The sequence below is a fragment of the Pieris brassicae genome, chromosome 10 (genome assembly GCF_905147105.1).
Source record: "Pieris brassicae chromosome 10, ilPieBrab1.1, whole genome shotgun sequence".
NCBI classification, from domain to species: Eukaryota; Metazoa; Arthropoda; class Insecta; order Lepidoptera; family Pieridae; genus Pieris; species Pieris brassicae.
Genome location: NC_059674.1, coordinates 10,202,020 through 10,228,939, shown reverse-complemented (window position 1 = coordinate 10,228,939; position 26,920 = coordinate 10,202,020). Strand labels below are relative to the sequence as shown.

The following is a 26,920-nucleotide window of genomic DNA, read 5'->3' as shown; positions in this document are numbered from 1 at the left end:
TACCAAAGAGGAGAACATCGTGATTAAAGTGGCCAGTACGAAATACGCCAATTTCATATGTAAGGACCTAATATTCGGCTCCAACGTCAAATCTGTGCTGCCCTATGGTTGTGAAACGTGGAATGTCACCAAAGACATCTCGCACATCACCAAGATCTCGTCAATCGCTGTCTTCGCCGCATTCTGAGCATCTCTTAAAAACCAATTCTTAAAAAACCGGCAGCGCGCTTGCGAGCCTTCTTCCATGGGCGGCAGTATCACTTAACATCAAGCCCATTTGCCTCCTGTAACATAAAAAAATTAAAGTGCCTTCGACCGTGTATTCGATTCTCGGGCGTAGCGCAACAGATTTCATTCTATGATTGCAATAAATATAATACAATGGACACAGAAAACTGATCATATACTTGTCCATAAATTATTAATACAACCGTTTTTTTTTCATTGTTGTAACTGCTGTATCCAACATTTATATTTATTAAGATTAAATAAGTTTAGGCTCATCGCTCATACTATACAAAATTAGGTCTTGGAGATGAAAAAAAATAATATATGTAACCAATTCATTTGTTTTCTATATAGAAGACAAGGCAAGGAATATTCCTTGCCTTGTCATACAGAATTCTAAGATAACTTCACAAAAAATATTAGAATTCGAATGATCTTTCTTCGGTCCCTTTACGAGACCTACTAACACACAAACCCAACAGGCGTTATTTAATATTCTGACCCAGCAAGTTCCCGTTTCGTAGTTTACAGCTTTACGAGCCCCAAGGGATCCCATATGTTCCCACTTACGTGCCGATAGCTTTGTAATAAACTCCAATATCTAATACTATTCTAACGTAAAACATTGGTACATTCTACCTATAGAAATATTTTTTTTTACGTTGGAATCTTGTCGTCTTTTGATTGAATCTGAGGAGGGCACGGCTTTACGCCCGCCAAGTCGAGTAAAATAGTGGCAAGGCGTACGATCATTTTCTTGAGGCAGATCATTCTCAACCCCATAACATCGTCCACAACAAAATTAGATGCCTACATTTTAGAAGCCAAGTCTATGAATTTTTTCAAACATTTTAATATATGTATGTTCACTATAAGATGTTGTTAGGTTAGCTTATTACGTAATAACTTAAGAAGGTCCCTTAAGTAGGAACTGAATAAATTACCGACTTGGTATTACATGGATCTCACAACTTTTTAAGCTAGAAGAAACAAAGGGAAGAACAAGTAGACGTTCGCGACGTGGCTAGACGGGCGAGTCTCTTTGCTTAAAGTTTGAACAAATACACGCAATGGGTCCTCTTTTTTACGTTAACATATCTGCCATATACTCTTGTTTTAAAGTGCCTTGTGTTGTTGTTTATTGATTGTTTTTCCTAAACGAAAAAGTGTTATTAATATTATAATAAGCTTTGTGATATTTTTTAGTGTAGATAAATAAATATATTATCACCCTAAGCGTGCTTAATAACACATACCGTCGCTTTGACATGCTGATTTCTTAATGTCAACCTTAACTGTAAGAGCAAGTGCACAAAAAAAACTTTTGACAATACTAGAATACACGAGAGTGTAAAATCTTACGCCACTCAAGACTAGCTCTAAACATAAAACAAAGGTCTAATTTCTAGAATATATTACATGGTTACTGTAGCGTATAAAACAACGCTGCAAAGGTTCACGATCTTCATTAAAAATTACATGTGTTTCCTTGTTTTAAAAGAGGATATTTTTAGCTCCATTCTCATTATTTATAATGAGTTGCTAACCAACAAAGGGTTTACATTTCAGATAAGTGAGATTATAAATAGCAAAGAGTAGGAAACATTTCTACTTTCTAAATAAACCTTGCTAAATAAATATGAAATTAACGTAAAAAATATACGCATATGAAATTTTAGTAAACTTGGTAACGGATTACTTGGAAACTTTGGTCATACCTTAGCCGTGCTAGAACAGTTGTAGTCAAAATATTATCAGTCTAATAGCACTCTTAACTAATTACTAGAACATGGCCATGCATCGTGCTCGTGTAAAAGTCTTTTTTAAGATAGTAACCTTTATAAGTGTTCATACTTACCAATATGATTAAATTGATTTTGATTTAATGTAATGCCATTGCAAAAAGCACAATGCCGGTCGAGTTGGAGGAGAATGCCTTGTAAAAAATTGACAAAGAAGTGGCTGATGAAATGAAATCTAATACTTTCTGGTCTCATTCTAAAAAAATCATTCTTGCGTACGCTTGTCCAGCTAGACCTCAATCGGAATGACTAAACTTAAATATATGATTAGATAGTTCTAAGTTAAAAAACTAAAATGTATTTCTACCTATTAAGTGTTTATAAGTATTATTAAAATTAGAATTAAATTGTGGGTAAGATGTTCAAGGAATTTAACTTAATTTCTTTGAGTACTAGGTGTATTTTGATAGATTGTATCACTATAGGAAAAATATACGTACATGAAATAACTTGTTCGTTCAGATGTCCCTGCCAGGTCTCTACGCTTACGCTCACACAGAACTTTTAACCTTCCCACTCCCAGAACCAACATTGGATTCCGCGAGCCTCTTCACAGGATGTGTTCTGCTGATTCTGTCAATAACATCGAACTTTTGCGCACTCCTCTACTGCTTCATTTAAAAATAATTTAAAACAACTGTTAATGACCCAATCCTTCTATCTTTCTTCTTTATTATAGCTACAAGTATGTTTGTCGTTGTCGGGATTTAGAAATTTTGTGCTGTCATGTTTTGTTTTGCTTTGCTCTGTTTATAACTTCTTATTTTTAACATTTTTTAATAAAAAGATGTATCTGTTTTGTTTCCAAGTAAATAAATAAATAGTTGAAGGTCGCCTAACCAGACTGGCACTTCTCCACGTTCCAAGTTCTTACTTCTTACCAATTGTTAAAAGGCCGGCAACGCATTCGCGGGCCCTCTGGCATTGTCATAAGCGGCGGTATCACTTAACATCAGATTATTCTATATTATACGCGTCATTCCGTCATTTACGTCAATGGGCATTCAGGGACGTTTTTTTTTCTAGAACAGAGGGCAAACGGGCAGGAATCTCATCTGTTAAGTGATACCGCCGCCCGTGAAAATACTTCAGAGGGTAGCTGATTCCACAGTGGTTTTGTGTGGCAAAAATGACCTACTATAAAAAACTCGCAGTTGTATAACGACGGAGGACGGGTAGAACTTCGTGGTTAGTCTCGACATCCGATGATAAAACTCAGCTCTCTCTATGGTAATTGCGGTAGAAGATACAGAGGAACCCCTAAGCCCGACACAATGCCATGGCATTCAACCACTCAGAGTGACTGGTCATCGAGTCGAATCGCTCTCTTTTAAATGCTGGGCGCCTTCGCCCCCAGGTGAGAACAGTACAGCATGTGAATCCATACTCGAGCATTTTAGAGTTACACGCTATGGAATTAGATTATTTGTCCTTTTTTCCAAATGACCGCGAAACTAAACGTCATTCGACATGTCAAGGTCCAGTATTTCGATAATTTTCCTCAGCCTTCTTACCTGATTTTTACTCCTTTTACTTTTAAACTTTGCTTTATATCCCATGTAATTTACTGAATAGATATATTATTGTATAATAACTAAGGGATATAAATAAAACGATAGTCATCGGATCCATCAGGATATATTTATTTCGACATGTCATGTAAAAAACCGCTCCAATTTGTAATATTGCAACACCGCAACCATGTTAAGATGACTTTACAGATGTTATTTATAAAATTTTCAAGTTTAAAGTAAAAAAAACTTTATCAACAAAATATTAAATTTAATTATGGCAAAAACTATATAGATATAGAATTCTCAGGATTAATTAAAGTCAAACTTTGATTGCTTGGCATACAATAAACTTATATCATTATCAACATATTTATGTTATATAATAACATAAACGTGTTCTATAGATAACAAACAATAACAATAGTCATATTTGTACCAAAGGCGTTACAACCTTTTAGGTCTGGAGCTCAGATTTCTGTATCTGTTCTGTCCCATGCCATGCTGGTTTCCTCACGATGTTTTCCTTCACAGTTGTAGGGGATCGAATCTACAACCCCGGGGATAAGAGCCGAAAGTTATATTTATATACTAAATTAAGTTTTACAGTCATAATTAAATCACAAATATACCTTTAAAAGCTTAAAAAAGCTGCCTTAACATGGTTTTAGTATATCTCTTTCTCTTTCTCATATAAGTAGCTTATTTATAATTGTATAGGACAATATTTGGGCATTTGCATCATATTTATAATAAAAAATACACTTTTTATAGAAAAATCGGGCGTTACAACCATGATTTCAATTTCCTTACTTCCTTATCATGGATAAATAGATATACATTGATTTAGATATTTCTGATAAACGATATCAATTACCCGTATAGAAATCTGATACTATCAACTGTTCATCTATAAAGTAATTAACCAATATTCATACTAAATATGAGAAATCAAATCTCAAAGCGGCGATTCGATCACAAATCTGCCAGACCCTTCTAAACTTATTCATTTATTCTTTGATTTTTACGTAAATTAAGATCTCGTACAGATTTAGTTGGAAATTCCAAACAAATTCTATGCATCGCCGCAGTACACCTTTCTCTCTACCTGTTATTAAGTTGAAAATCGGGCTCTCAAATACCAATGGGAATTATCGTAGATTTTCTTTTATTTATACGTGCATTCTCTTTATTGAAAAACCTCTAACTTCCAACAGCGACAATGTTTTTACAACTTGTACTTTTTATGTTTATGACGCAATTAGTCATCAGGATCGCTATCGATACTGTGTTACCAGTCCACATTTTTGGACAAACTATGATCGTAAGAGGTACTTTAATATTATATATATTATACTAGCTTTCTTCCGAGCCTACGTATAAGTTCTTAGACACGTTTCAAATTTCGTTAAGTTACAAAAGGAAGCAAGCACCAAAAAAAAAAATTTGTAAAATGAATTATTATAGACCAAGATCAAATCTGTTTCCAAATACTACAACAGTTTAAGCCCAAAAGTTAAATACTCTATACGTAGACTCGGATTTGAAGGCGTAACTTATAATGATTTAACAATAGTCATAAGCTGTTCATACAAATCCAACGCAAAGCAAAATCGCCTTAATTTAATAGGTAAATGCTGGTTTATCAATTTCAATTAAGTTTTTATATAAAGATTTTTTTACTCTTTAGTATTGATCAGATAACCTAGGTTGACCTAGTAGTTTCAGCGTACAACTCTAATACCCAATGTCGTAGGTTCAAACCCCGGCTGTAAACGAATGGACTTACTGTCTAAATGAGCATTTAACACTCACTCGTACGCTGACGAATAACAACCAAAAGTCGACGGCGTGTCAGGCACAGAAGGCTGATAGGTAAGTTACCTATTAAATAAATATTAAATAACCTAAAAGATAAGTCTTTCAAAGTCAAGAATAACGGCGATTTTGCTTTGCGAATATTTCAATATAAAAGCTACAATCCAGACCATTATAATTCTATATAATTTCCTATTAAATTACGCAGTCGTTTTTATAAACGCGACTTCATCGTAGTTTAACTACATTGAGGAAAGCACCCTCCATCGATGAAATTTAACTATATGGAATTTATATAAAATGTTCATGTCGCAGTAAAGTAGTTGAATGAGAGGAGTTATTTCGGTGTGATCTGTGTGTGAAGAACTGAGAGCTTGGATATTCCGTGTTTTGCTTTATTGTAAATGGTTAGGTTAGGTTAGTCTTGTTGCCTAGGAATGTTTAGGACTCGTTAAACGTTTCGTTCACTCACTTGTCTGACGGAACTTTAGCGACTTCATTGAATCTTTAATTAACATCTAGAGATTCAATTAACTCTCTGATTTAACTACTTTACTGCGACATTTATATACATTAGTGAAAAAGTACAAGCATTTCTTTAAATTACACCAGAGGATTACCGCAAAAATTATGCAAAATAAAAATTATAAAAAACTTAACACTATTTTCGTATTCTAATAACACAATATTATTATTTATTCTGCAAAATTTAACGGCAACAATAAATCATGGAATAGACAAATATAGAATTTATTGTAGCAAACCAGAACGTAATTAATGACACAATATATAGTAGCAACACTGATCCACCATAAACACCACAAATTGGACTTATCTATTCCAAGTTATCTCTGTAGTACAAAAAAAAAATCACAAAACCTATCTTTAAGAAGAGAAAAGAACAAACAGATGAAAGAAATTGTTTTGAATTAAATAAATGTTATATGTGGTAGGCCCATAATGTCAACATCGCAGTTCTCTTGTCTATTTAAAAAGAAACAACCGTTTGACAGATCTTGACGTTTAAAAGTGTACTTCGTTTCCTATATAAATAATATTTTACCCCAGTCCCAGAATATGAGGTTTTAGACTAGGATACTCTATGGTTACTTCCACATTGTAATAAGAAAAATTAAAATAAAACGCATTAGTGTACAATTTACTGAGTATTTATAAGGACAAAATATTGAGCGAACAAATCAACGTTAACTATAATAAATAGATAACTAACGGTTAACAAGTACTTAACTATGTACAGTAAGTATTGACCACTAGTTTCTTAGCAATTAAAAAAATATCCAATGATTTGATATAATAATCAAAAATTTGTTTCTTCATTAAAAACAGTCTAATTCCATTCTGAACTGAAGTACTCTTTCGTCTCATTCTAACAAATTGTTTACGGTTTGATGAAAAGAGATGACTACATTAAAACACTGAATTGATGAGTAAAAATTATCAATACCGGATTTAATCTAGACGAACTAATAATCAAACTATCGTCATAGATTAATTTTTTGTAGGATTTCCATCACATTACTTTAGGCAATCGTAACAAAGTACGTTACGTTAAATCCCAAAGGATTGTCTCAATGGTAAAAGATCTATGCTTTCATAAAAGACAAACAATCACATCGTAGTAAATTAATCACTATTAAATATCTTTTAGTTAAAACGACTCATTTATTTTCTAATTTAAGTAGTCTTTGTTGTTATGTTAACATAACTGTTATGTCATTATAATTCCACAGTCTTGATACTTTTATCATTAGTCAAAAGTATTTAATTATTAAATGAAAAAATACCAAATTAAAAATTATATTAGTCGGCATTACCGCCATTCCGGTTCCCTTTAGGCACAGACTATCAAACATAACAAAACACGAAATGTTCTTGCTATTTCATCTACGTTTTTATAAATGTATATTTTGCACTATATCTTAATCGACGTTTTAAGTATACATAACATATATGGATGAATTGTATTGACTTCTCTAATAAACTGTAGGAGGTATAAAACTGTATACGAAGTCAGCCCATACAAGACCTTAGCCCATCTTGGCAAGAGCCAAAATAAAAATAAACTTTTAGTTGTGTTCATTTCGACCTTCAATCAGATATACATTCTGTATTATAGAACCGTCCCTTTTCATCACAGCATTATCATAATTTGACAGAATGAGAGGAAAGACAGTTCTACAGATTATATTAATGAATTACGTACTAGAGGTCAAAATAAAACTAGTCTGACTCGATGACTAAGTAACAGGGAGAAAGAAAACTTCACAATATAAAGCTTATGTCAACTCGTTGAATTGTGCCAGTGCGGTTTTGACTCTGAAAATAATATTAATCCTTTAATAAAACACCTAATGACATTGGTTTATGTGACATTTTAATGCATATAAACGTGGATATATTACAAGTATTTGAAAGCTTTAAGCTTATTTAAGTATTACCTGTCGACAAATGCAGTAGTGGTTCTTCGGGACGGATTAATATTAACAGGCATTTCACCAGCGTAAATTGACTAAAGCGAATAGCCCTAAAGCAATAGTAAAGGAAGTAAATAATAAAATCGACTTCCGTTGAACTAAACACAAAACTCAGGCTACATCAAATCTGGGCATAGATTTTAACAGATGTAAGCGTCAGCTGTCATTTACATTTCTCTGTGAAAGTGTCGTGGTGTCCTCCAATACTTACTTATCATGCAGGTGTGCGGCATCCGGCCTTTGTCGCAGGAGTTTAAGCGCCCGAAGAACGCCCAACTCCGCGAGCCTCGCTTGCCTAGCCGCACACCCGGCTTCGCCTTTCCAGACCAAATTGCCGGCAACGAACAATGCCGCTTCTTGGAGTTTGCTCTCTGGATGCGCCTGCGTAACGCACGCATATATTAGGCCCTTACCTATGAAATTATGGTTTTATGTAGAACCAAAATTTGTCTAAGTAGTTTTCCATTTTGGTAGACTAATGATGCGTTCTTAGTAAAAATTAACATCCGTTGGTAAATACGTAAACGATCAAACAAAATCGTTGCTTGTTAGATGCTTAGAATCGGTCGCCCTAATATCTATATAACAAAAACAAACCAATAAATATGTGGCTGAGAAGTACATGTAAATTTACTTAAATTTGCAATGCCGCTACAAACACTTGTGATAATGTGGATTAGATCGTTGGAATTTGTTAGTTTCTGTGTAACACACAAAAACTAATCATCAAATATACAATATTTATTGCAGCGATAGTGTGGGGAGGACAGTTTTGGAGAGTGTAGTTTCTAAAATTTTATAAGGAAACTTTTTAATGAAAATAGTGTGAAAAAAAAGGCAAATTCGGAAATACATACTTTTTCAAACTTAATTTTTACAAGGCTTCTTGTTTTGTTAGCATATCATTTAACACGTTTTCTCTATTATCTCATATCACTTCGTATTTGTAATAAAAGTTGATAAATATAAATTTGTCGACGACACAAAACAGTTACATAAAATCAAAAATTATCATTTCTAAAGATTACTAGCATTATTGATACTTACCAAATAATCCACTAACTTCCTGAGAACATCTTCATTGGCCATAATAAAATCCTTTGCTTTCTCTCCATCTCCGATATTTCCGAGTATGCATAACGCTTGTTCCTTCACTTCCGCCGGATATGAGCCTTCTAACACCACTATCACTGCCTGAAATATACATTTTCCTTTTTAGCTTAGACATTACTTGGCCCATATACAATTAAGTTATGTGTATCGCCCAAAACACTTCAATTACAATACACATAATATATTAAAAACATTTTTTAACACTCCGTATAAACTTTACGTTAAGGTACACTAATCTAACCTAAAAATATACGCGGTTTTCACCTATTGCGAGCTATTTAGAATATATTTGATAGACATTTGTCTTGGGGTATTTGGAATATTGGTATTTATCTCGAATTTTTGGTCAGACATTTCCTTTCTCATTAACTATTTTTATGCCAAACAGTCAACTGTTTACGAACATAAGTATTATTTCTCCGAACCACAGATATATTACTTAGGGGGTAATGGAACAATATTCACAAATAAATATATATTACCTGCATGACCTGCGAAGAAAACTCGCTCATAATGGCATCAATATGTTGCCTCGTCGACAGCAAGTTACGTAATAAACCTAAAGTCTTCATAATAACACGTGTATCACTATCACCTAAGAGACGAAACATTTGTTCTGTGCCCAGACAGCTCAATATTCGCTGCTTCACCTTTTGTTCCGCCTATACAGAAAAATATTTTGATGTTATCAATTAGATACCCATGAAGTTTCCATAAACCTTGCCTTTTACAAAAATTATAAAGGAACTTTAAAACCACAGAATGGTTTATAATAACAATCTCACAAAGAACAGACTATATACGCAACGGAGCACTGTGAAATCCTTATTAACTATAGTTAATCGCTTAGAACAAACAATACGCAATATCGAATAGTTAACGTAATTACTGTCAGAAATTCATAGAAAGTAAATTGGCAAATGAGATTAAATTTGAAAATTTCGATACATGCAGTCAATACAATCCACGACAACTTTTTTGAAACCATTTTGACCAATCAATCTACATATTTAACATATACAGTAGAAAAATAAAAACTAAACCAGTAGCATGCCAGAAAGCAATGGAAATATACTAAAAATAGATAAAATAAAAAGCTATGTTTTTTACGAATAACAAAAGTTATAGATGCTTTATATTGCCCTATAACAGGAGAGAAAATAAACAGGCCGTATATCAATATTCACAGTTAAAAGGTGGATATAAAAGGGCTAGCAAGAAACGAATGTATTTGGAAAAAGCTGGAGTAAGTAACAAACAAAAAGGGATAAAACAAATATAAACTGTATAATCAGCATTTGTAAAGATTGGAAATAGATTATATAATAATAATATTATTTATTCATATTATAATGCTACATAGAAATAGAAACTCACCTGAAAAGCCATATTCATAAGAGCCCATATTCCGTTTAGACGAAGCGCCGCTTCCGGCCTCTTGGTGAGGTTACAAAGCATCTCTACGACGCCTGGAAAATGTATTTAATTAGAAACTTCATATAGAAACGTTTTTAAATAACGCGACCGAAAAACAGATCACTTTAGGCACAGACTATAGATTGTAGGACACAATAGTAACAATAACTATAAATAAATCTGTCTAAACTTAAGTAATATTTTGTCTCTTTCTGCCAAATTGTGTTTACGCTGTGAGAAAAAGAGACAGATAAGTACAATAAATTATATATGTAAATTAAGACGGTACAATGAAACCGTTATTATGTTCTTAAGAATATTTTGGAGGCACGACTTTATAAGTGAAATATCTGTGTCTTTGGTTATTGTGCCAGTTGTCTTAAGTTATTTGTAAAGCATTTAATAGTCATTAGAAGTAAATTTCAAAAACAATTTACTAACCACAAAAAATTAATAGAAAAATCTTAATTTAAATTATAGCTAAAACATACACAACATTCCACCTCCTCGCTTCAATGGTTTTCAATTACAAAATACATGTGTAACATGTCAATGAACATTTACAAAGCAATTGTCTCGTTACCAGACCATAAAAATAATATTAAAAAAGCAATTCAAACAGTAAACAAGCCCTAAAATTCGTATTATTTTAGTATAAACCTTGATCTAACATGGGCTCCTTAGCAGGAGAGAATTCCAGAAGTAGATTGCAGAGAGTCGAAGAGCCAACTGTGAGGAGTTCAGTGCCTGGAGATTCACTTAACAGTTGCATTAGGGGACGCCAGACTGAGTGATCCTATAACATTTATCAATGGATTAAAATCTAAATACACGAAACAAAATCTGATTTGTTCGGAATCGAAAATGGCTGGACCGATTTTCATTATAGCATAGCAGAATAACTAAACATTGGGAAAAAGCTTACGAATGATGTATTGTATCTTGGTATCAGAATTTATCTACTTCATAAATTGTATTATTTGTTTTTATTCTTTAAACGACTTTAAAAGGGTTCGTATTACGCAATTAGTAATTGTTGAAGTTTCAACTTGAATTTGAAATATGTATGTATAAACCACATTCCAAGCACGTGCTGAATCAGTGTGTGATCACAAATTTGTCAAAAACTATGCCATAAACCTAAAAACGGTACCTTGCAACTTTCCTTATAAATACATATGCAAACGGGCAGGAGACTCACCTGATGTTAAGTGATACGATAAACGCCAATATACACTCACATATGTGCTGGCAAGTGTGTTGCCAGCACTTTTTTATTACATTTACACAGTTAAAAATTTCATCATAACGGTTCAGTTGTTAAGGGAGCGTTCAAATATTACGTCACGCAATTTTTGGAGATTCTTGAGGGGAGGCCCATATGAAACGCACCGTAAAGTTTTCTGCATCCAATAGTAAAGCGTTTCGTGACCACCCCCAGTGAGTCTTTAAACCTAAAACGTACCATTATGTGGTGTAAGTACTGGAAAGTGGAAAATAATATTATCAATAACGCGTAATTCAATCCCCCCCCCGTAACGTTTTACAGGAGGGAACCCCCCACCCCAAAATTCGTTACGTAATACTTGAATGGTCCCTAATGAGATATCCACACATCTCTGGAAGGGTCATGTATAATATCGGTACGTATCAGCAAGATATAGACCATATGACACCACAAAAACACAATTCAACTAATTATTGCTAATTAAATTATTGATTAATATATAGACTATCGACATTTGAAACATTCTTAAATCTTAAAAATAAAACATACCTGAAATGTAGTTCTCAACTGTTGGACGGATCTGGAGAGAGAATGGAGACATCGAACCGCCGCTAACCTTACCTAACGAAACAAACTATTTGTTAAGCTATTCTCAAATATTCTCTACTTAAATTATTTTTTTTAATTTATCCCGATATTTAACACGAAATTAAATTATTATATTGAAGTTATAACTTTATGTGGGTAGTCAAAACTATGTACGCATCTGTGGATGAAAAATTTCAAATCTTTCATTACTTTAAAATATTTTTTTAAAAACAGAGGAGACGAATTAATACGCTTTTAATGCGATTAAAACAGTATAAGAAATTAATTTCAAATTACCAAGATTACAAACAATCGTTAAATAATAACAAGAGTTCCACAATTCGTGATTTATATTATTATTTTTATGTATTAACAATTTAATCGGAAGAGCAGTGTTGGTCTAGTGGCTTCAGCGTGCGGCTCTCATCCCTGAGGTCGTAGGTTCGATCCCCGGCTGTGTACCAATGGATTTTCTTACTATGTGCGCATTTAACATTAGCTCGAATGGTGAAGGAAAACATCGTGAGGAAACCGGCTTGCCTTAGACCCAAAAAGTCGACGGCGTCAGGCACAGAAGGCTGATCACCTACTTGCCTATTCAATTCACAAACGATCATGAAACAGATACAGAAATCTGAGGCCCAAACCTAAAAAGGTTGTAACGCCATTGATTATTATTATTAACAATTAAATACAATTATTGTGTCTTTTCGAGTGAGCGTCTTTATCTTTGTCTTTATCATAATGTCATCAAACATATATTTATTAAAGTTTGAAAGAAGATTACACTCACCGAAGGTTCTGGATTATTCATTCCGTTAACAACATGAACCATTAAACCATGCGTTTCGATAATTCTTTTTCTAATATCCTCTGCGTTTGCGCCGAGTGAGGCGAAACATTTGAAAGCGCCCTGCTTCGCGGCTGGCGACGGACAATTTACTATGTCCGCGAGCGAGCTCATGAGGTGATTTGATATCGCAGCTAGTCTTTGGAGTGATGTGTCCACCTGTGTGTAAAATTATTAATTACGTTCCAACTCAGACAATTCGTTATCATGTGGAGATGTAATTAGTCGATTGTAAAACTTTTTTTTTATTATTTATAAAAACTTTAACGCTATGTATACTTGATACATTGGTACATAAAATAAAAATACAAGATCCACAAGCACATATAGGCAAACAACAGACACGAAGAGAGAAAAATATATCGATTCATAAATTATAAATGCTAAAGAAAAATAGTTTTATGACCTAGCTCGTTTATCAGAATGCTCAATCTGCATATCAGATTTGACCATACGCGTTCTTTTGGAAGGAGGGACAAATGGGGTGATGGGATGCCTAGGATATCCAGTACTTGAAATTTAAATTAAATTAAAAGGTTACAACTTAAGCGCAAATGATTGAAAAATAATATTACTGTTATGAACTTTTTATGTAAAATATTCTAGACCATGATGACAAATACGGTACTATCGTTAGTCCAGTCACTTTTAGTAAAAAAATCATTGTAGAAAATAGAGAATTCCCGTTTTATACTTTTAAATAACACCATTAAGGAAAAAATCTAGAACTATTAAGGTCTGTGTTATTACCTCTTTATGGAAAATATTCTAGACCATGATAACAATACAATACAATCGTTATTCCAGTAATTTTTGGTTGAAAAAATAGTGAAGAAAATAAAATGTAAACATTTCCCGTTTTATACTTTTAAATAACACCATTAAAGAAAAAATAAAGAACTAGAACGATTAAAGTCTGTGTTATTAACTTTTTATGTAAAATATTCTAAACTATGATAACAATACAATACTATCGTTAGTCACGTCATTTTTAGTAAAAAAAACATTGTAGAAAATAGAGAATTCCCGTTTTATACATATAAATAACAACATTAAGGAAAAATATAAAGAACTAGAAGTGAAGAGTTGGAAGTACTTTCAATATTATTCAAGTAAAAAGTTAGCGTTATTATCGTAAAGAAAATTTTATCATGATTTACAAAGTTGCGTGGCTTATTTGACCTAATGACTATTAATTTTATCAATTCTTAATACTCATATTCAGAAAATACGTTAAAATATTGTATGGAATCTATGAAAGCTTCATATTCTAAAATAATGCAGTCAACATAATTTAGTATTTCGATGTAGTCTTTATTCATAAAACGAGACAATTTGGTGAGTCCTCAACATTGTAGTTTTAACCGTTTATTTATCCTAAACCACTGGCTAGGACCGTAGTAATATCTCTTAGTAAGTTACAGTACAACTACAGGACTAGGCGGTCAAATTACGAAGTTACGAATTCTAAGTATAAATATTGTTAAGTTTTTTTTGTAAAGAAATTATTTTTATTAGCTACTGCCTAAATAGAAATCACTTACGGAGTAAATTACATATTATGTGAGTAATAAATTGTATGTATATTTTACATTATTTTTAATTTTAAATACCTAACGAAGTGTTTATTTCATAGGCTAACCATCACCTACTGATAATACTGCTAAAAAATCTATAAACAATAAATAAATATATGTTTTACAATTTAAGTTGTTGTAAGCAAGTTCTTTTTTAACAAGTTGAAATTAATATTATCATATAATAATCTCCATATCATGCGAGTAACAAAACCTAAAACTGAAATGAACTCATTTCTTTGAAGTTACTTTACCATGACCATGAATATTTGATGGAACTTACTTCAGCCAAATACGCCAGAGTTTCAGCCGCCGTTGCTCTAATGTCTTCAGGCATGTCTTTGGTACAAAGTCGAGCAAGGCATGGCAGGGCTCCAAATACCACTCTGTAATTAAATAAATAAATATTAGATTGTGCAGATTATATATATGTGCACAATAGGTACTGTGATCGAGTCATATTACAATAGGTAAAAATGTGTGTTAGAAGCTTTTTTTGCAATAAATATGTTTGGTCTATTACTTGTTACTAATTACCATTTTACATATTATCTCTATATAATAGCTCATATAGAAGACTTAATGAAATAATTTTACTTTTGCATGTTAGCTCACCAAGGTAATACTACTTGTATACAAGGCTATCGTAACTTTGGGTCAATGCCAATTAGATTTGATATAAATTGTATTTAATTGATAACATAAAACAACTTAGTGATGATTGAAAACTAAACTCATAAAAAAATCATTACAAACTCAATAAACAAAATAAATTAAATCATCAAAGCTAGTTAGTGGCTAACAAAAAAAATTGTAAATGTTATTGATTTTAACTATAATTATTATAATCTTATTTTTTATTAATCTAATTTATATTATTACAGATGAAAATAAATTAAAGAATTACAGATGAGTTATATCCCAGTTCATAAGATGGGCCAACAAAAAAAAATCAATAAAAACACAAAAATATTATTATTACAATATAGCTATTCTTCAAACATAACAAGAAAGGTGATACAATATGTAAAAAGGAAAAAATTCCTAACTATACTTTTTTAAACATTAAAGTATTTGTTACCTGCTATCATCAGCTGTTATTGCTCCTGCTCTATGTATAAAAGTGAGACAACGGGCAGCACCCATCGCTACAGGCAAAGGTTTATCTCTTGACACTAGAAGAGTCAAAAGTTCAGGAATTGTTTTGTCTCCATACCTGAAATTTGTTCTTTTTACCTCTGATAAAGATCTATAAACCATATGCAATCAATATTTTCCTTATTTTTTCTGTTGTAAGGAGACTTACTCTTACTCAGAGTTAAGAATTGCTCTATTAAGTAATAGGTAAATACAACTCCAATATTAGTACACAAGATCTCACCTAGTGTTTAATGCAACTTGAGAAACATTAGCATTTTCAAAGCACATTGCAGCTAACAAATCCAATGCTGGCAAGGCCCTGGCTATGGGTGGTGGTGATGTCCCTTTAGGTGCCAGCAGTGCTGCTATTGCATTACAAGCACCTGCAGCGCATAATGCTTCCTGTTCTATAGGACCACCACACCATATTGATAGTATACGAACTACACAAGCACGTGCGGTAGGTGAACCCTCTCTTGCTATTTCTGTAACAAATTTCTTGACTGTGGAATACAAAGACACTAGGCTGTATTAATATTGACTAAAGTTGGATTGCATGTGCAGCACTAATGTTTAGAAGTCAGTGATATATTATGGCAAAAAGGTAAGATATAGCAGAGTTATGAAGACAGTAAGTTAAGTATATAAGTGAACATCTAATGGTTCTAAATAACTAAACTGGTAAAAATCTTTAGAAGCCCCAATGTCAAAAGAAAGCTGTTTAAGCTCTACATGATTGTTACCCATTTATATCCTTTATTTGTCATCATTATCTTCACTTGTAAGTTATGGGCCAATGCCAACTATTTGTTTACTCATATCACAGATGTAAAATAGCTTAAACTTGTTTTAACAGACATCATTTTTAATATTGTACCCAAAATATAATACAGAACTTACGAGTCAACCGTGACAGAAGTCTCATCTCAGATGGCAAGGCAGATATTGGTGCAGGAGGATTAAGAAATATACTCCTTAAAGCACAAAGGCTAGCTTCAGCCAATTTTGTTCCTATTGGCACATCTTTTAATATCTCCACAAGAGCCACTGCAGCACCTTGTTCCACTAATGCAGTAACATTATCTGATGTGCCTTTTGCTAAGGAGCCTGAATTTAAAATATATAAATATCTTAAAATGCTTTCTATAAAATAACAAAAATAGAAAACTTAACTGGTTATACTGATTTTATATTCTATAACATATGTAGAAAACAGATAAACATAAAATAATGGTGAGAAAACAGAAAGCATATTTTTTAAGCTTGTAAAAAATGTAACCTAAGTATTAATGAATTTAAAAAATATTACTTAATATACTATCCATGTAACTATAAATAATATTCAATCTAATTTCAAACTCACACATAGAAATTACTCAGCTATTGTAGCTTTGCCTAATTGACCACACAATGCAACATTTATTTTAAATTAAAATACTCCCACAGCCTCAGAATGAAGAAGCAACAAACCCAACTTTGTATTTACCATATTAATCATATTCATTAAAATATATAATAATACTCAATTAATGTAAACAAAGTTGTTTTGTAAATGTAATTTAGCAATAAATTTATCTGTGCTAATCTATTTTGTGATGACATTGAACAACACTTAATTTATAAACATGAGACATAATTACCAATAGTAATAGTGGCCTCCAATCTAATATTAGGATCCCAGTTCTGCTCAGACATTAACTGGAGCAGCCTTGGTACTATGCCTTGTTGAATAACTGAAGACTTCTGTCGGTTACTACCTATAACTGAATTCTTCAGCGCAATTAGAGCCTCTAAAATCTTCGTCTCGTCCGCAGAGTATAATTCATCGATATACGAGCGAGAACTTTCAATATCCTTTTAAAAAACAGACGAGGTTAATACTTAATAGAAGCAAAAGTTATCGTTTTGAACATGCAGAATATTGCTTACCATGAAAATTGTTAGCTGCTGCATGGTTTGAATTTTCTCCGCGGTAGAGCGGTTATAAATTTACTCTGAATAAATGAAAGCTACAGTTACGTCTTACAGAATGCAACTTTTTGCTGTCTGCAGTCAATTACTAAACACTAATTTCTAACCTTCGAGTTTCAACTTTCGTCCTTGTTCAAAAACGAAACTTCAATAAATTTCAATTTTCTGTCTGCTAAACCAGACGCCAAAGTCAAATAAATGATTATTTACATTTTGCTTTAGCGCAGTACCGACTGGCTACTACTTTGGTAATCTGTGTCTTCAATTTTGACTAATCTTGAAAAAAGGTAAAAAACACGATAACACAAAAATGATTCATTTTTGTACTATGTATACGGGATATAAAATTATAAATAAATAGCATAGCAACTACATTTCATTATCAATAAGCCTGTATACATATGTAATCATATAACATCAATAGGTAATTATAACAGTTTTGATCAACCTAGTCTGTGGTCTTGGATGCCATAGATAATATACTAATATTATATAGGGGAAAGATTTGATTGTAAGTTTGTTTGTTTGCATTGAATTACTACTGGACCGATTATAAAAATTATTTCACCATTAGAGCCTTATGTTATCCCTGATAAAAATAGGCTATAGAAAATTTTCAAAAACATTAGAGTTCTATATAAAATTACAATAGTGTAACTCATGGTGTGAAAAATACTAATAAAAAATCCTATGTTGCCTACACTCTACAGTTCGGAAAATATTGACTGTTTTATAGAAGACATCAATTTCTTATTTCAGTGTAGCTTAGCAACAAAATATTCTTTTTGCATTTAAACATAGATTTACCAAGACGACCTTTAAGCTATAAAAGATCGGGTTACGACCGAATTAATGCGAGCGGTACCGCATGGCACAGCTAGTTTTACATAAATGTGTAATATTTTTAGATTTTCCGAATTGATTCCGAAGTGATTCCGTTTGTGTTGCTAATATTTCGAATATTCCGAATATTTTTCATCAGTGGGGCAAAAATAAAATAAAATCGGTTACAGATATATTTTTGAGGACAATTTAATAATTTTGGTACCGTTCAAAATGGTATTTAAATGCCAAGAAAATAGTTTTTTAAAAGAGGTACGATTAATGTTCCTTATATTATTTGTTGAATTAAACATCCATAATTAATATCTCAGTAATAATGTGAATAACCATTATTATTCATTGGCAGTTTACTTCTAAAGTGGTTAAATGCGAGTCAACTACGGAGCCAATAGTAGAATATGGCAAATCAACAAAATTCCAGGGTTACCAAATAACAGTTGAGGACACAATTCTTTTCCCAGCTGGAGGTGGTCAAGTAAGCAATCTTTTGTTAACTTGTAATTTAGTAGTTTGTAGGTTTTACGAATTGTTGAAACTTTACCCCAATTATATTTATAATACAAATGTAAGCTAAATTATTAGTGCCTTTGAAATGTTGACCCTAATTTTGTTTTAAAGCCACATGATTTGGGGTGGCTTAATGAAGTAAAAGTCTTGCAAGTTCTTCGAAAGGGTGAGGAAGCTCTTCACTTCACCAAGGAACCAATTGAAGTAGGAACTAATGTGACTCAAAAAATAAATTGGGAAAGGAGATTTGACCACATGCAACAACATTCAGGTAATAAATGCCAAATGGATAATGTCAATTTCAGTAAGGTGTATAAGTATAGTAAATTGAGTTATTTATATCAAGTTATAGTTAAGTAAAAATATAAGACCTTAAAATAACTAATACTATAAAAGAGTTTAAATATGAGCTTTTCTAACAGGACAACACCTGCTGTCAGCTATATTAGAGAAAGATCATGATTTACCAACAACAAGCTGGTGGCTTGGTTCTGATGATAGTTACATTGAAATAGATGTACCAAGTGTGGATCCCAAAATATTACAAAATGTAGAACAAAGATGTAATTCATTAATACAATCAGCATTATCTGTTGAAGTAAAGTTATGTAAAGCAAATGACCCCAATTTAGATAAGGTAAGGGTACAATTTTTACCATATTTTTTTAATAAAATCATCTTTTTAGGTTAAGAACTTCATAAAAAGGAAATTATTCAAACAAAGGCACACTTACACTAAGTACGGTGTTGTTATTTATTATATATTAAATTATTTATGTTCCATAACAGGCACATTTACGGGGTTTGCCTAATGATTGTATGGACACAATCAGAATTATATGTATTGGAGATGTTGATGAAAATATGTGCTGTGGTACTCATGTATCAAATTTAAGGTAATACATTGTTTAGATCCATTCAAGTATAATGTCCCCATTTCACTACAGTCCTTGAGAAATAAGTGGCAAGATATTTTATTACTTGACCAATACCAAAATAAGTAATAATAACCATTTTCTGTATAGTATCACCACTTGAATTGTACTATATTATATTTATTTCAGTCAATTACAAGTTATTAAACTGTTAGGTGCAGAACCAGGCAAGAAAGGAAAGACGAATTTGAGATTTTTGGTTGGAAATCGTGTAGTAAACATGTTCCAAAATATGTTAGACAAGGAAAAAGCTCTAACTGCCATATTGAAGTATGTATTTTCTAAAAAAAATATGTATAATGGTTGCAATCTAATTCTTTTTTAATTTAAACATTTGTGATAGATTTCATACTGATTTTGATAAATTCTATTTCAGGAACGATCCTACAAGACATGAAGAACTTATTCAAAAATTGCAGAAAAATTTTAAAACAGTTAACAAAAACCTACAAAATGTCCTAACTGAATTGGCTCAGTATGAAATTGAGAGAGTTATAAACAATCAACCAAAGCCCAAATATGTGTTTATGTTTAAAAAAGAAGCAACACCCGAATTTAATAGGGCCATATGTAAAGGATTGGAAAAGGAGGGGCTGTTTATATTTTGTGCATCTGAGGAACCTGATAAACCTAAAGAAGGACAAATTATTATTCAAGGACCAGAGGAACATTGTAATGTATTAGGAGCACAGTAAGTATTTTCCAAAACAATTTCCTTAATTGCCATAGAGGATGAGTTGTTGCTGCGATGGAGGCATAGCATGTTTACCTGATGTTTTGGAAGTTTGAAGCATGATTTTCAGCAATAGAATAATTATTTCCTGTTGGTAGGTTTAGTAAAGGTTTAAAGTTTCAAATATTTTTATTTATTTTATAGGATAACAGAGATTTTAAAAGGAAAAGGTGCATTTAAACATGGGAAATTTCAAGGAAAGGCTTCTGACTTGAGTGGTATCAATAAATGTAAGAAAATAATAGAAGATTATTTTAATAACCTCAACTAAGAATTAATTGTAATAAATATGCTTTGTAATTAATCACTTTTTATTGTACACATACAATTTAATTGAAAATATCTATACTTGAATAAATATAAAGTAAATATAATTTTTGACATAAGTTCATATATTTATATTAAAAAATTAATGTATAATGGTGATCATAACTATACATAAATTGCCTCATTATATAGAAACAAAAAATAACAACAAAATATCAACCCTACAATTTACACTATACTTGAAACCAGGTAATAATTTAATATTATAATGAATCCCAATAACCCAGTGTCCACACAGTTGAACAAGAACTCAATTTAGTTATTAAGAAACTTTTCTTCAAAAGTAGTGTACTAGTAGTGAAAAAAATGCTCTATAGAAGCCAAATTTGACTAAAACAATTAGGTTGTTAAGCTTCAAATTTTTCTGTAACCTTCTCTACCACCTTTTCAATACCAACATTGCTCCAATCTTGTGACATATCATCTAGATAATTGTCAAAATCAACCAAATCCTTAGATGCTTCCCACTGGAGTAGATGTGACACTAACTCTAAAACTTCAGATTGCTGTAGAGGGGGAGCTGTAAAAATTATATGTAATTTTACCAATTTTCAACATAAAGGCTAAAAGAAATGTACAATAAATAAAGTGTAATTCTGAAATCTCTATATATACAAATATTTTTAACTATAAGTTTAGACATTTATGATAGTAGCTTAGACTAACATGTGACTTATGTTACCAAGAATGATCTCTTTCTAGTCAGGGAAGCTGGCCAAATTATAATTGAACTTTTTTATTCTGTTAAATTAAGCTAACACTCACGGAACAATAATTTAGTAGTTTCTTGAAGTTTCCACTTTCCATCATTAAATCGGTGAATTTTTAAGGCTGGTGATGTCATATTTTTAGCTAACTTTTTATTTTCAATCTATAAAAAATATAAAACAATCATATATAGAGGTTTATAATATTTGTAATAAAAATATGTATAACAATTACTTTCAAATAGATATTGAAATGTATTTGCTATAATATGGTGGGATGATCCTTTGTTACTAAAAACAAAATGCAAACAAGCTTAATAGGAAGAATTTTTAAAAAATAGTTTTTTTTATTATTTACCTTTGTAGTACATGCAAAGTTCTATCTACTTATAAGAAAATGTTATTCTAAATAAAGTATTTATATAATTTATTTTATAAAAAAAATCATTTTTCTTAAAATAATAATATCTACTTAGATAGGTGCAATAATTATAAAATATATTTACCACAGCAAAAAGTGCAGATGGGAAGTATTCCACTATTTTCTCAGCAATTTTTGGACTTGGACACTTCTCTACACTGCTGTCATTATAGTTTTCACAAGCAGCATAATAGCCTACTATTATACGATTATCTGTCTGAGCCATGTTATCTATCTGAAAGTAATAACATTGTACTTACAACCAACAACTTTAAATTAGTAAAGATCTAATGTGTTTTGAAACTAACATGTTATAAATATTATTAAATTAGTTAAGCCACTTAAAACATCACATACCTGTGTTAGAGCAACTTCAGCCATTGGTGTTAAGTTATGACTATGGTGGAATAAAGGCATAGCATCCACAATATCAAGGTCTGGGTTTTTAGCATCATCTTTAACGGTTCTACCATCCGCGAGGAGGATGCCGTTAATAGCACAGTGCGGATATTTGGCTGCGTGTAGAATCATTTTTGCATAAGCACTAGTTGTAAACGTTACTTCACCCATAGTTCCCGTTTATATTATATGAAACAACAGTAAGTATATAAATATTTCTAAAAAAATATCAATTCTGTAATGATAAAAATATCTACCTATATAATTAATAAATTAACAAATTAAGTTACAGGCGTTAGGTACAACTACACAGTACACAAGTTTAAAGTGTCATAAGACATTAACAGGCTACAACGATGAACTAACTGATGCCAATTGCCAATGCATTATATTATTTATGTGACAATTAGAAGTCACGAATGTCAGCTGTTCAATTTAATTCCTTTCAGTTTTGTTTCATGTTGCGAATTTTCTTTTGTAAACAATAATTGAATTCTGTATTTATTAAATATTCAGTTCAAATGATATTCAGCGGTATAGTTTAGACAAAAATGGATAAAAATGATAATTCTCAACTCACAGAGTTTCCGCGCTTTGAATCTGAATCTAATCAGAGTGGCGTAACAATGTTTTTTAATAAACTATGGAAATTACCCTTATTTTCTCCAAACGAAAGTGACGATCACACGGAAGATAAAATATCGGGTGATAATAAATATACTCAGCTTGAGGATCCTAGTAAGAAAGAAGTCGATTTAAAAAATGATCCTTCGTGCAGTCAGACAACTGAAAGTGGGCGCAATGTTATGAGAAAAATTAGTGTTTTCAGTTCGGGGGTCAGTACAGTTATGTCCATATGGTTTTATTTTGTTACAATAAATTGATCATCTCTTTTCATCTTATTTCTTAGAGTGGCACTCGATATGCTGACACAGATCTAGCAAGATATTGGATGCCAGATGATATATCACGGGAATGTTATGAATGTGCAGCGCGTTTTGGTGCATTACGTCGTAGACATCATTGTAGAGTATGTGGACAGATATTTTGTTCAAGATGTTGCAGTCAACGTGTGCCAGGTTTTTTTAATTCATTTAATTATTATATGCTCTTTTCTCCCCTAAATAAGTCTAAGTTATTTTAATTAGTTTCAACTCGTGAATTAAGATTTAATATTGCATTTCTTGTAGGCCAGATTTTTGGGTGTGCTGGTGATTTGCGTGTTTGTACTTATTGTTGTAATGTAGTACTCAGCTATCTACGTGAAAATGACATCACTGGTGAAATATATCCCGACTTGCGAATGTTACAGGAGAACCTTCAGGTATTTCTGATAAATTATATGGAATACTAAAAATTACAGAATAGAATAAATTACATGTATAATAATTATGATGGCAATATTTTTTCCTTGCAGACAAAATGTCCAGAAAAGAAATCAAACTCAACAGGAAATCGAGACTTTATGTTTGCCCGCGAGCAAGAGAACTGTGAAGTGCGAAGTTCCACCAAAGATATACATGATATCTACAGACAGTTGTCATTTTCACTTCCAACTCAACATCATAGGTATGTGATTTTAATACTAATCAGAATTCAGACTATAATCCCTGCTGGTGTAGAAACAATCTCCATCCGACTCATACCAACTATCTATGTATCTAACACTGGCTTGTATGGTGAAACAAAATATCAAATAAAAGTAATCAAAGACATAGATGCAATTTGAGGCCAAATACCATATAGTAGTGACACTGGATTATTATATATAAGTGTTAATTTATTTATTTTAGAAATTCATTCCGGTAAACATTCCGCAGTCATATTAAAGTAATTAAAAACAAAATAATAATTCTGCTCAGCTTGTTTAGTATAAAATCATCCACACCATACATATAGGTGAACTATTTTTCTTTTCAGATACCGTTTAGTGAGATATAGCAACGTATGGCGAGGATGTGACGTCATACAATGGGTTATGGAAAATACTCTGAATAAAACCAGGTAGGTACAGATTACATATATTTTTGCTATTTTTATTTAAATGTAGTAAATGTGTAATTAATCTATACCGATAACTTTACCTTTTATTCTATGCTAATTTGAACTTGTAAGAGTATAGAATGAGTACGCGTTAACATCTACCCATATGGTATGCTTATGTTTTTAAATTCAGTTAAAAACACGGACTAAATTCTAACTCATCAGAGTTTAAAATTTGTCCTCAGCGCAGAATACTAGTGTTAACCGGGCGCTTATATGTCGCGTGCCCTGAGGAACAAAGCTCTTTTTGACTTCCTTGGGTACTACGAGGCATGCCTTTCATGTTTTGTCGTTTGAAGAAAAAAAACACACCTAGAACCTTATAGTACTAAAGCGTCGACTAATTCTTCACCGGACTGGAACCTTTGACCACGAAGACTTTTCTTAATTTTAGACATATGAAATCGTTAGGGCTTAGGAGGGCTCAGGACTGTATGGAGGATAGTCAAGAATTGCTTTTTCCTGCTTCAAATACTCGATCGTTTGACGAGCGCCGTGGTGCAGGGTGATGCTTAGCTTTGAGTTAGGTTTTCGAAGTTCGGCGATGACTTGTGGTAAATAAACTGTGGTATACCACTCTGAGTTACCATCTTCAAGTGCAATTCAAGTTTTTCCAACGGATGTGGCCACCATCTTCTTTGGAGTGCTTCGAGAACGAACAACTTTAGTCGGCTTTCGCTCGTTATTTGGAATCAGGATCGTAGGCATAGATCCAAGATTCGTCACCACTGCTGATGTAGACGTTATTTGACTCTCCGCGCTTAAACCTTTGCAGAGTTTTCTTACACCATCAGACGCGGGCCGCCTTGTGATCCAACGAACGGCTAGCTACTAGCTAACTAGCTTACTTACACCAAGTGCTTCATGCAAGATCTTGTCCCTGAGATGGCTAATAGAGCCTCTATCTCTCGATACGACATATGACGATCTTCAATTAGTTGTCTCACAGTATGATGTTATCTTCAGTGAAGACGGATTTTGGGCGACATTCCCGAGATTTGTCACTAACACTAGTAGGATATACTAGTCCAGGCTGGAATTCTAAATATCAGCGTTCGACAGTCCGCAGACACGGGGCTTCATCACTGAACACAGATGTTAGCTCTTCAAAACACTGAAGCCGTGTCATGCCTCTTCCAAATTTGTAGAAAATTATTGCACGATCATTTACCATACAAAGATTCTAATCGACACTGTGACTAAACAATAGCATTAATCCTATTACTTTCGGCTGTTTTGAGACTCAAAATTTAAACACGTTTGAATATAGAACAGTTCCAAATGCAACATTGCCGGGAAATATGGAAATTATTTTTAAATTATGATTTTATTTAATTTTGATATACATTTTATAGTAAAAAAACTTTATTATTTTGTAATTATTTTGTACAGGATGTTAGTAATACTCGTTTACCTAATTTAACTTTCCCGAAATAGATAGCTCTACTATAATAATTAAATTAAAAAATAATCATAAAAGGAAAGTAGTAGGAAAAAAATACTTTAGTTAGATATATATGTATATGGTATGTACTTAGTATCCTAATAGTATAGTAATAATAATACGTTTTTTTTTATATTTCCTGAAAAAAAAAATGCTATTACGACTTTCTTCCCAAGGCCAAACGACATTTACTTATTAAAACATTGTTATAAAATTGATGAAACATAAATTAATTTTACCTACGACGATATACTTTAAAAGAAGTATTTCACTTAAATACAACTCACATGAATATTATTGTTCAAACTCTTCTTACGTAACACTACTTTTATCTATATATTAAAATGGATCTACGCTGATAAAGACAAACTTTTGTATCCAGGGCCCAGGCGTCAATGTTTTGTCAGAGCCTCTTGCAACAAGGCTATATGGAGCAGGTGACCGATCCACCTCATTTCGCTGATTATGGCCTCTATCGACCTCTGAATTTGGTCTGCACCGAACCTGACGTCTCAAGTAATATTCACGTCCATATACTAATTCGTATCTCAATTTGCAATCTCAAATCGCTGTCAAATATGTCAAACTTTCAGATTTAATATAGCAGGTTTTGAAAGTAGATTGATTGTTTCAATTGCTTCTTTCAGCTGATGAAAACAATGAAGAAGCCGAAACGACCAGATTGGTTGAAAGTGTGTCTTCATATTGTCTGGATCTGAATCTAGGCGATAGTTCAGCGCGACTTATAAAGTCTACTAAAAGAGGTGAACTATGGGACTATTGTGTCCGTTTTGATGTTTTTATTTATTGAGAAAGATTAACAG

The 26,920-nt window shown here is 32.3% G+C and overlaps 4 protein-coding genes across 9 annotated transcripts in view; 2 read left to right on the top strand and 2 right to left on the bottom strand.

Annotated features, from left to right (window-relative positions):
• Positions 1-5,843: 5,843 nt before the first annotated feature.
• On the bottom strand, positions 5,844-17,876 carry LOC123715469 (armadillo repeat-containing protein 8-like). 3 transcript variants are annotated; one of them, XM_045670482.1, is made up of 14 exons: positions 17,696-17,876; positions 17,407-17,620; positions 16,667-16,873; positions 16,008-16,269; positions 15,708-15,842; positions 14,910-15,012; positions 12,993-13,208; positions 12,161-12,232; positions 11,044-11,179; positions 10,345-10,436; positions 9,450-9,629; positions 8,902-9,048; positions 8,066-8,235; positions 5,844-7,696 (listed from the first exon to the last, which is right to left on the bottom strand). In XM_045670482.1, the coding sequence occupies exons 1-14, from the start codon at positions 17,717-17,719 to the stop codon at positions 7,657-7,659; spliced, it is 1,998 nt and encodes a 665-aa protein (XP_045526438.1). In that variant the 5' UTR covers positions 17,720-17,876; the 3' UTR covers positions 5,844-7,656. The 3 variants fall into 3 exon arrangements, with proteins under 3 accessions (XP_045526438.1, XP_045526439.1, XP_045526440.1); XM_045670483.1 differs by having other exon boundaries at positions 16,008-16,251; XM_045670484.1 differs by lacking the exon at positions 5,844-7,696 and having other exon boundaries at positions 8,130-8,267.
• Positions 17,877-18,541: 665 nt separating this feature from the next.
• On the top strand, positions 18,542-21,067 carry LOC123715502 (alanyl-tRNA editing protein Aarsd1). The gene is made up of 8 exons (XM_045670527.1): positions 18,542-18,832; positions 18,927-19,055; positions 19,199-19,358; positions 19,510-19,724; positions 19,877-19,983; positions 20,152-20,292; positions 20,399-20,713; positions 20,900-21,067. Exons 1-8 carry the CDS (start codon positions 18,794-18,796, stop codon positions 21,024-21,026), a joined length of 1,233 nt encoding a protein of 410 aa, XP_045526483.1. The 5' UTR covers positions 18,542-18,793; the 3' UTR covers positions 21,027-21,067.
• An 80-nt stretch (positions 21,068-21,147) lies between these two features.
• Positions 21,148-22,938, bottom strand: LOC123715503 (ER membrane protein complex subunit 8/9 homolog). Of its 2 annotated transcripts, XM_045670529.1 has the most exons (5): positions 22,867-22,916; positions 22,568-22,827; positions 22,296-22,445; positions 21,848-21,953; positions 21,148-21,602 (listed from the first exon to the last, which is right to left on the bottom strand). In XM_045670529.1, exons 2-5 carry the CDS (start codon positions 22,778-22,780, stop codon positions 21,430-21,432), a joined length of 642 nt encoding a protein of 213 aa, XP_045526485.1. In that variant the 5' UTR covers positions 22,781-22,827; positions 22,867-22,916; the 3' UTR covers positions 21,148-21,429. The 2 variants fall into 2 exon arrangements, with proteins under 2 accessions (XP_045526485.1, XP_045526484.1); XM_045670528.1 differs by having other exon boundaries at positions 22,568-22,938.
• Positions 22,939-23,060: 122 nt separating this feature from the next.
• LOC123715712 (1-phosphatidylinositol 3-phosphate 5-kinase) overlaps positions 23,061-26,920 on the top strand; it is a 36,970-nt gene continuing 33,110 nt past the window's right edge. For all 3 annotated transcript variants that reach the window (XM_045670955.1, XM_045670956.1, XM_045670954.1), the window contains exons 1-7: positions 23,061-23,445; positions 23,520-23,688; positions 23,800-23,933; positions 24,027-24,178; positions 24,530-24,613; positions 26,479-26,612; positions 26,744-26,860. In XM_045670955.1, the coding sequence (XP_045526911.1) occupies positions 23,161-23,445; positions 23,520-23,688; positions 23,800-23,933; positions 24,027-24,178; positions 24,530-24,613; positions 26,479-26,612; positions 26,744-26,860 (1,075 nt within the window). In that variant the 5' untranslated portion in view covers positions 23,061-23,160. The remainder of the gene's footprint in view (positions 23,446-23,519; positions 23,689-23,799; positions 23,934-24,026; positions 24,179-24,529; positions 24,614-26,478; positions 26,613-26,743; positions 26,861-26,920) is intronic.

Coding starts and splice junctions, on each gene's coding strand:
- LOC123715502 (XM_045670527.1), top strand. CDS start 18,794: ATGGTATTTAAATGCCAAGAAAATAGTTTTTTAAAAGAG. Junction 18,833..18,926: donor AAAATAGTTTTTTAAAAGAG/GTACGATTAATG, acceptor ATTCATTGGCAG/TTTACTTCTAAAGTGGTTAA. Junction 20,293..20,398: donor GCTCTAACTGCCATATTGAA/GTATGTATTTTC, acceptor ATTCTATTTCAG/GAACGATCCTACAAGACATG.
- LOC123715503 (XM_045670528.1), bottom strand. CDS start 22,780: ATGGGTGAAGTAACGTTTACAACTAGTGCTTATGCAAAAATGATTCTA. Junction 22,446..22,567: donor CTGAAGTTGCTCTAACACAG/GTATGTGATGTT, acceptor TATTACTTTCAG/ATAGATAACATGGCTCAGAC. Junction 21,954..22,295: donor CATCTGCACTTTTTGCTGTG/GTAAATATATTT, acceptor TATTTTTTATAG/ATTGAAAATAAAAAGTTAGC.
- LOC123715469 (XM_045670482.1), bottom strand. CDS start 17,719: ATGCAGCAGCTAACAATTTTCATG. Junction 15,013..15,707: donor ATAACAGCTGATGATAGCAG/GTAACAAATACT, acceptor ATTTAATTACAG/AGTGGTATTTGGAGCCCTGC. Junction 9,049..9,449: donor TTTCTTCGCAGGTCATGCAG/GTAATATATATT, acceptor TGTATATTTCAG/GCAGTGATAGTGGTGTTAGA.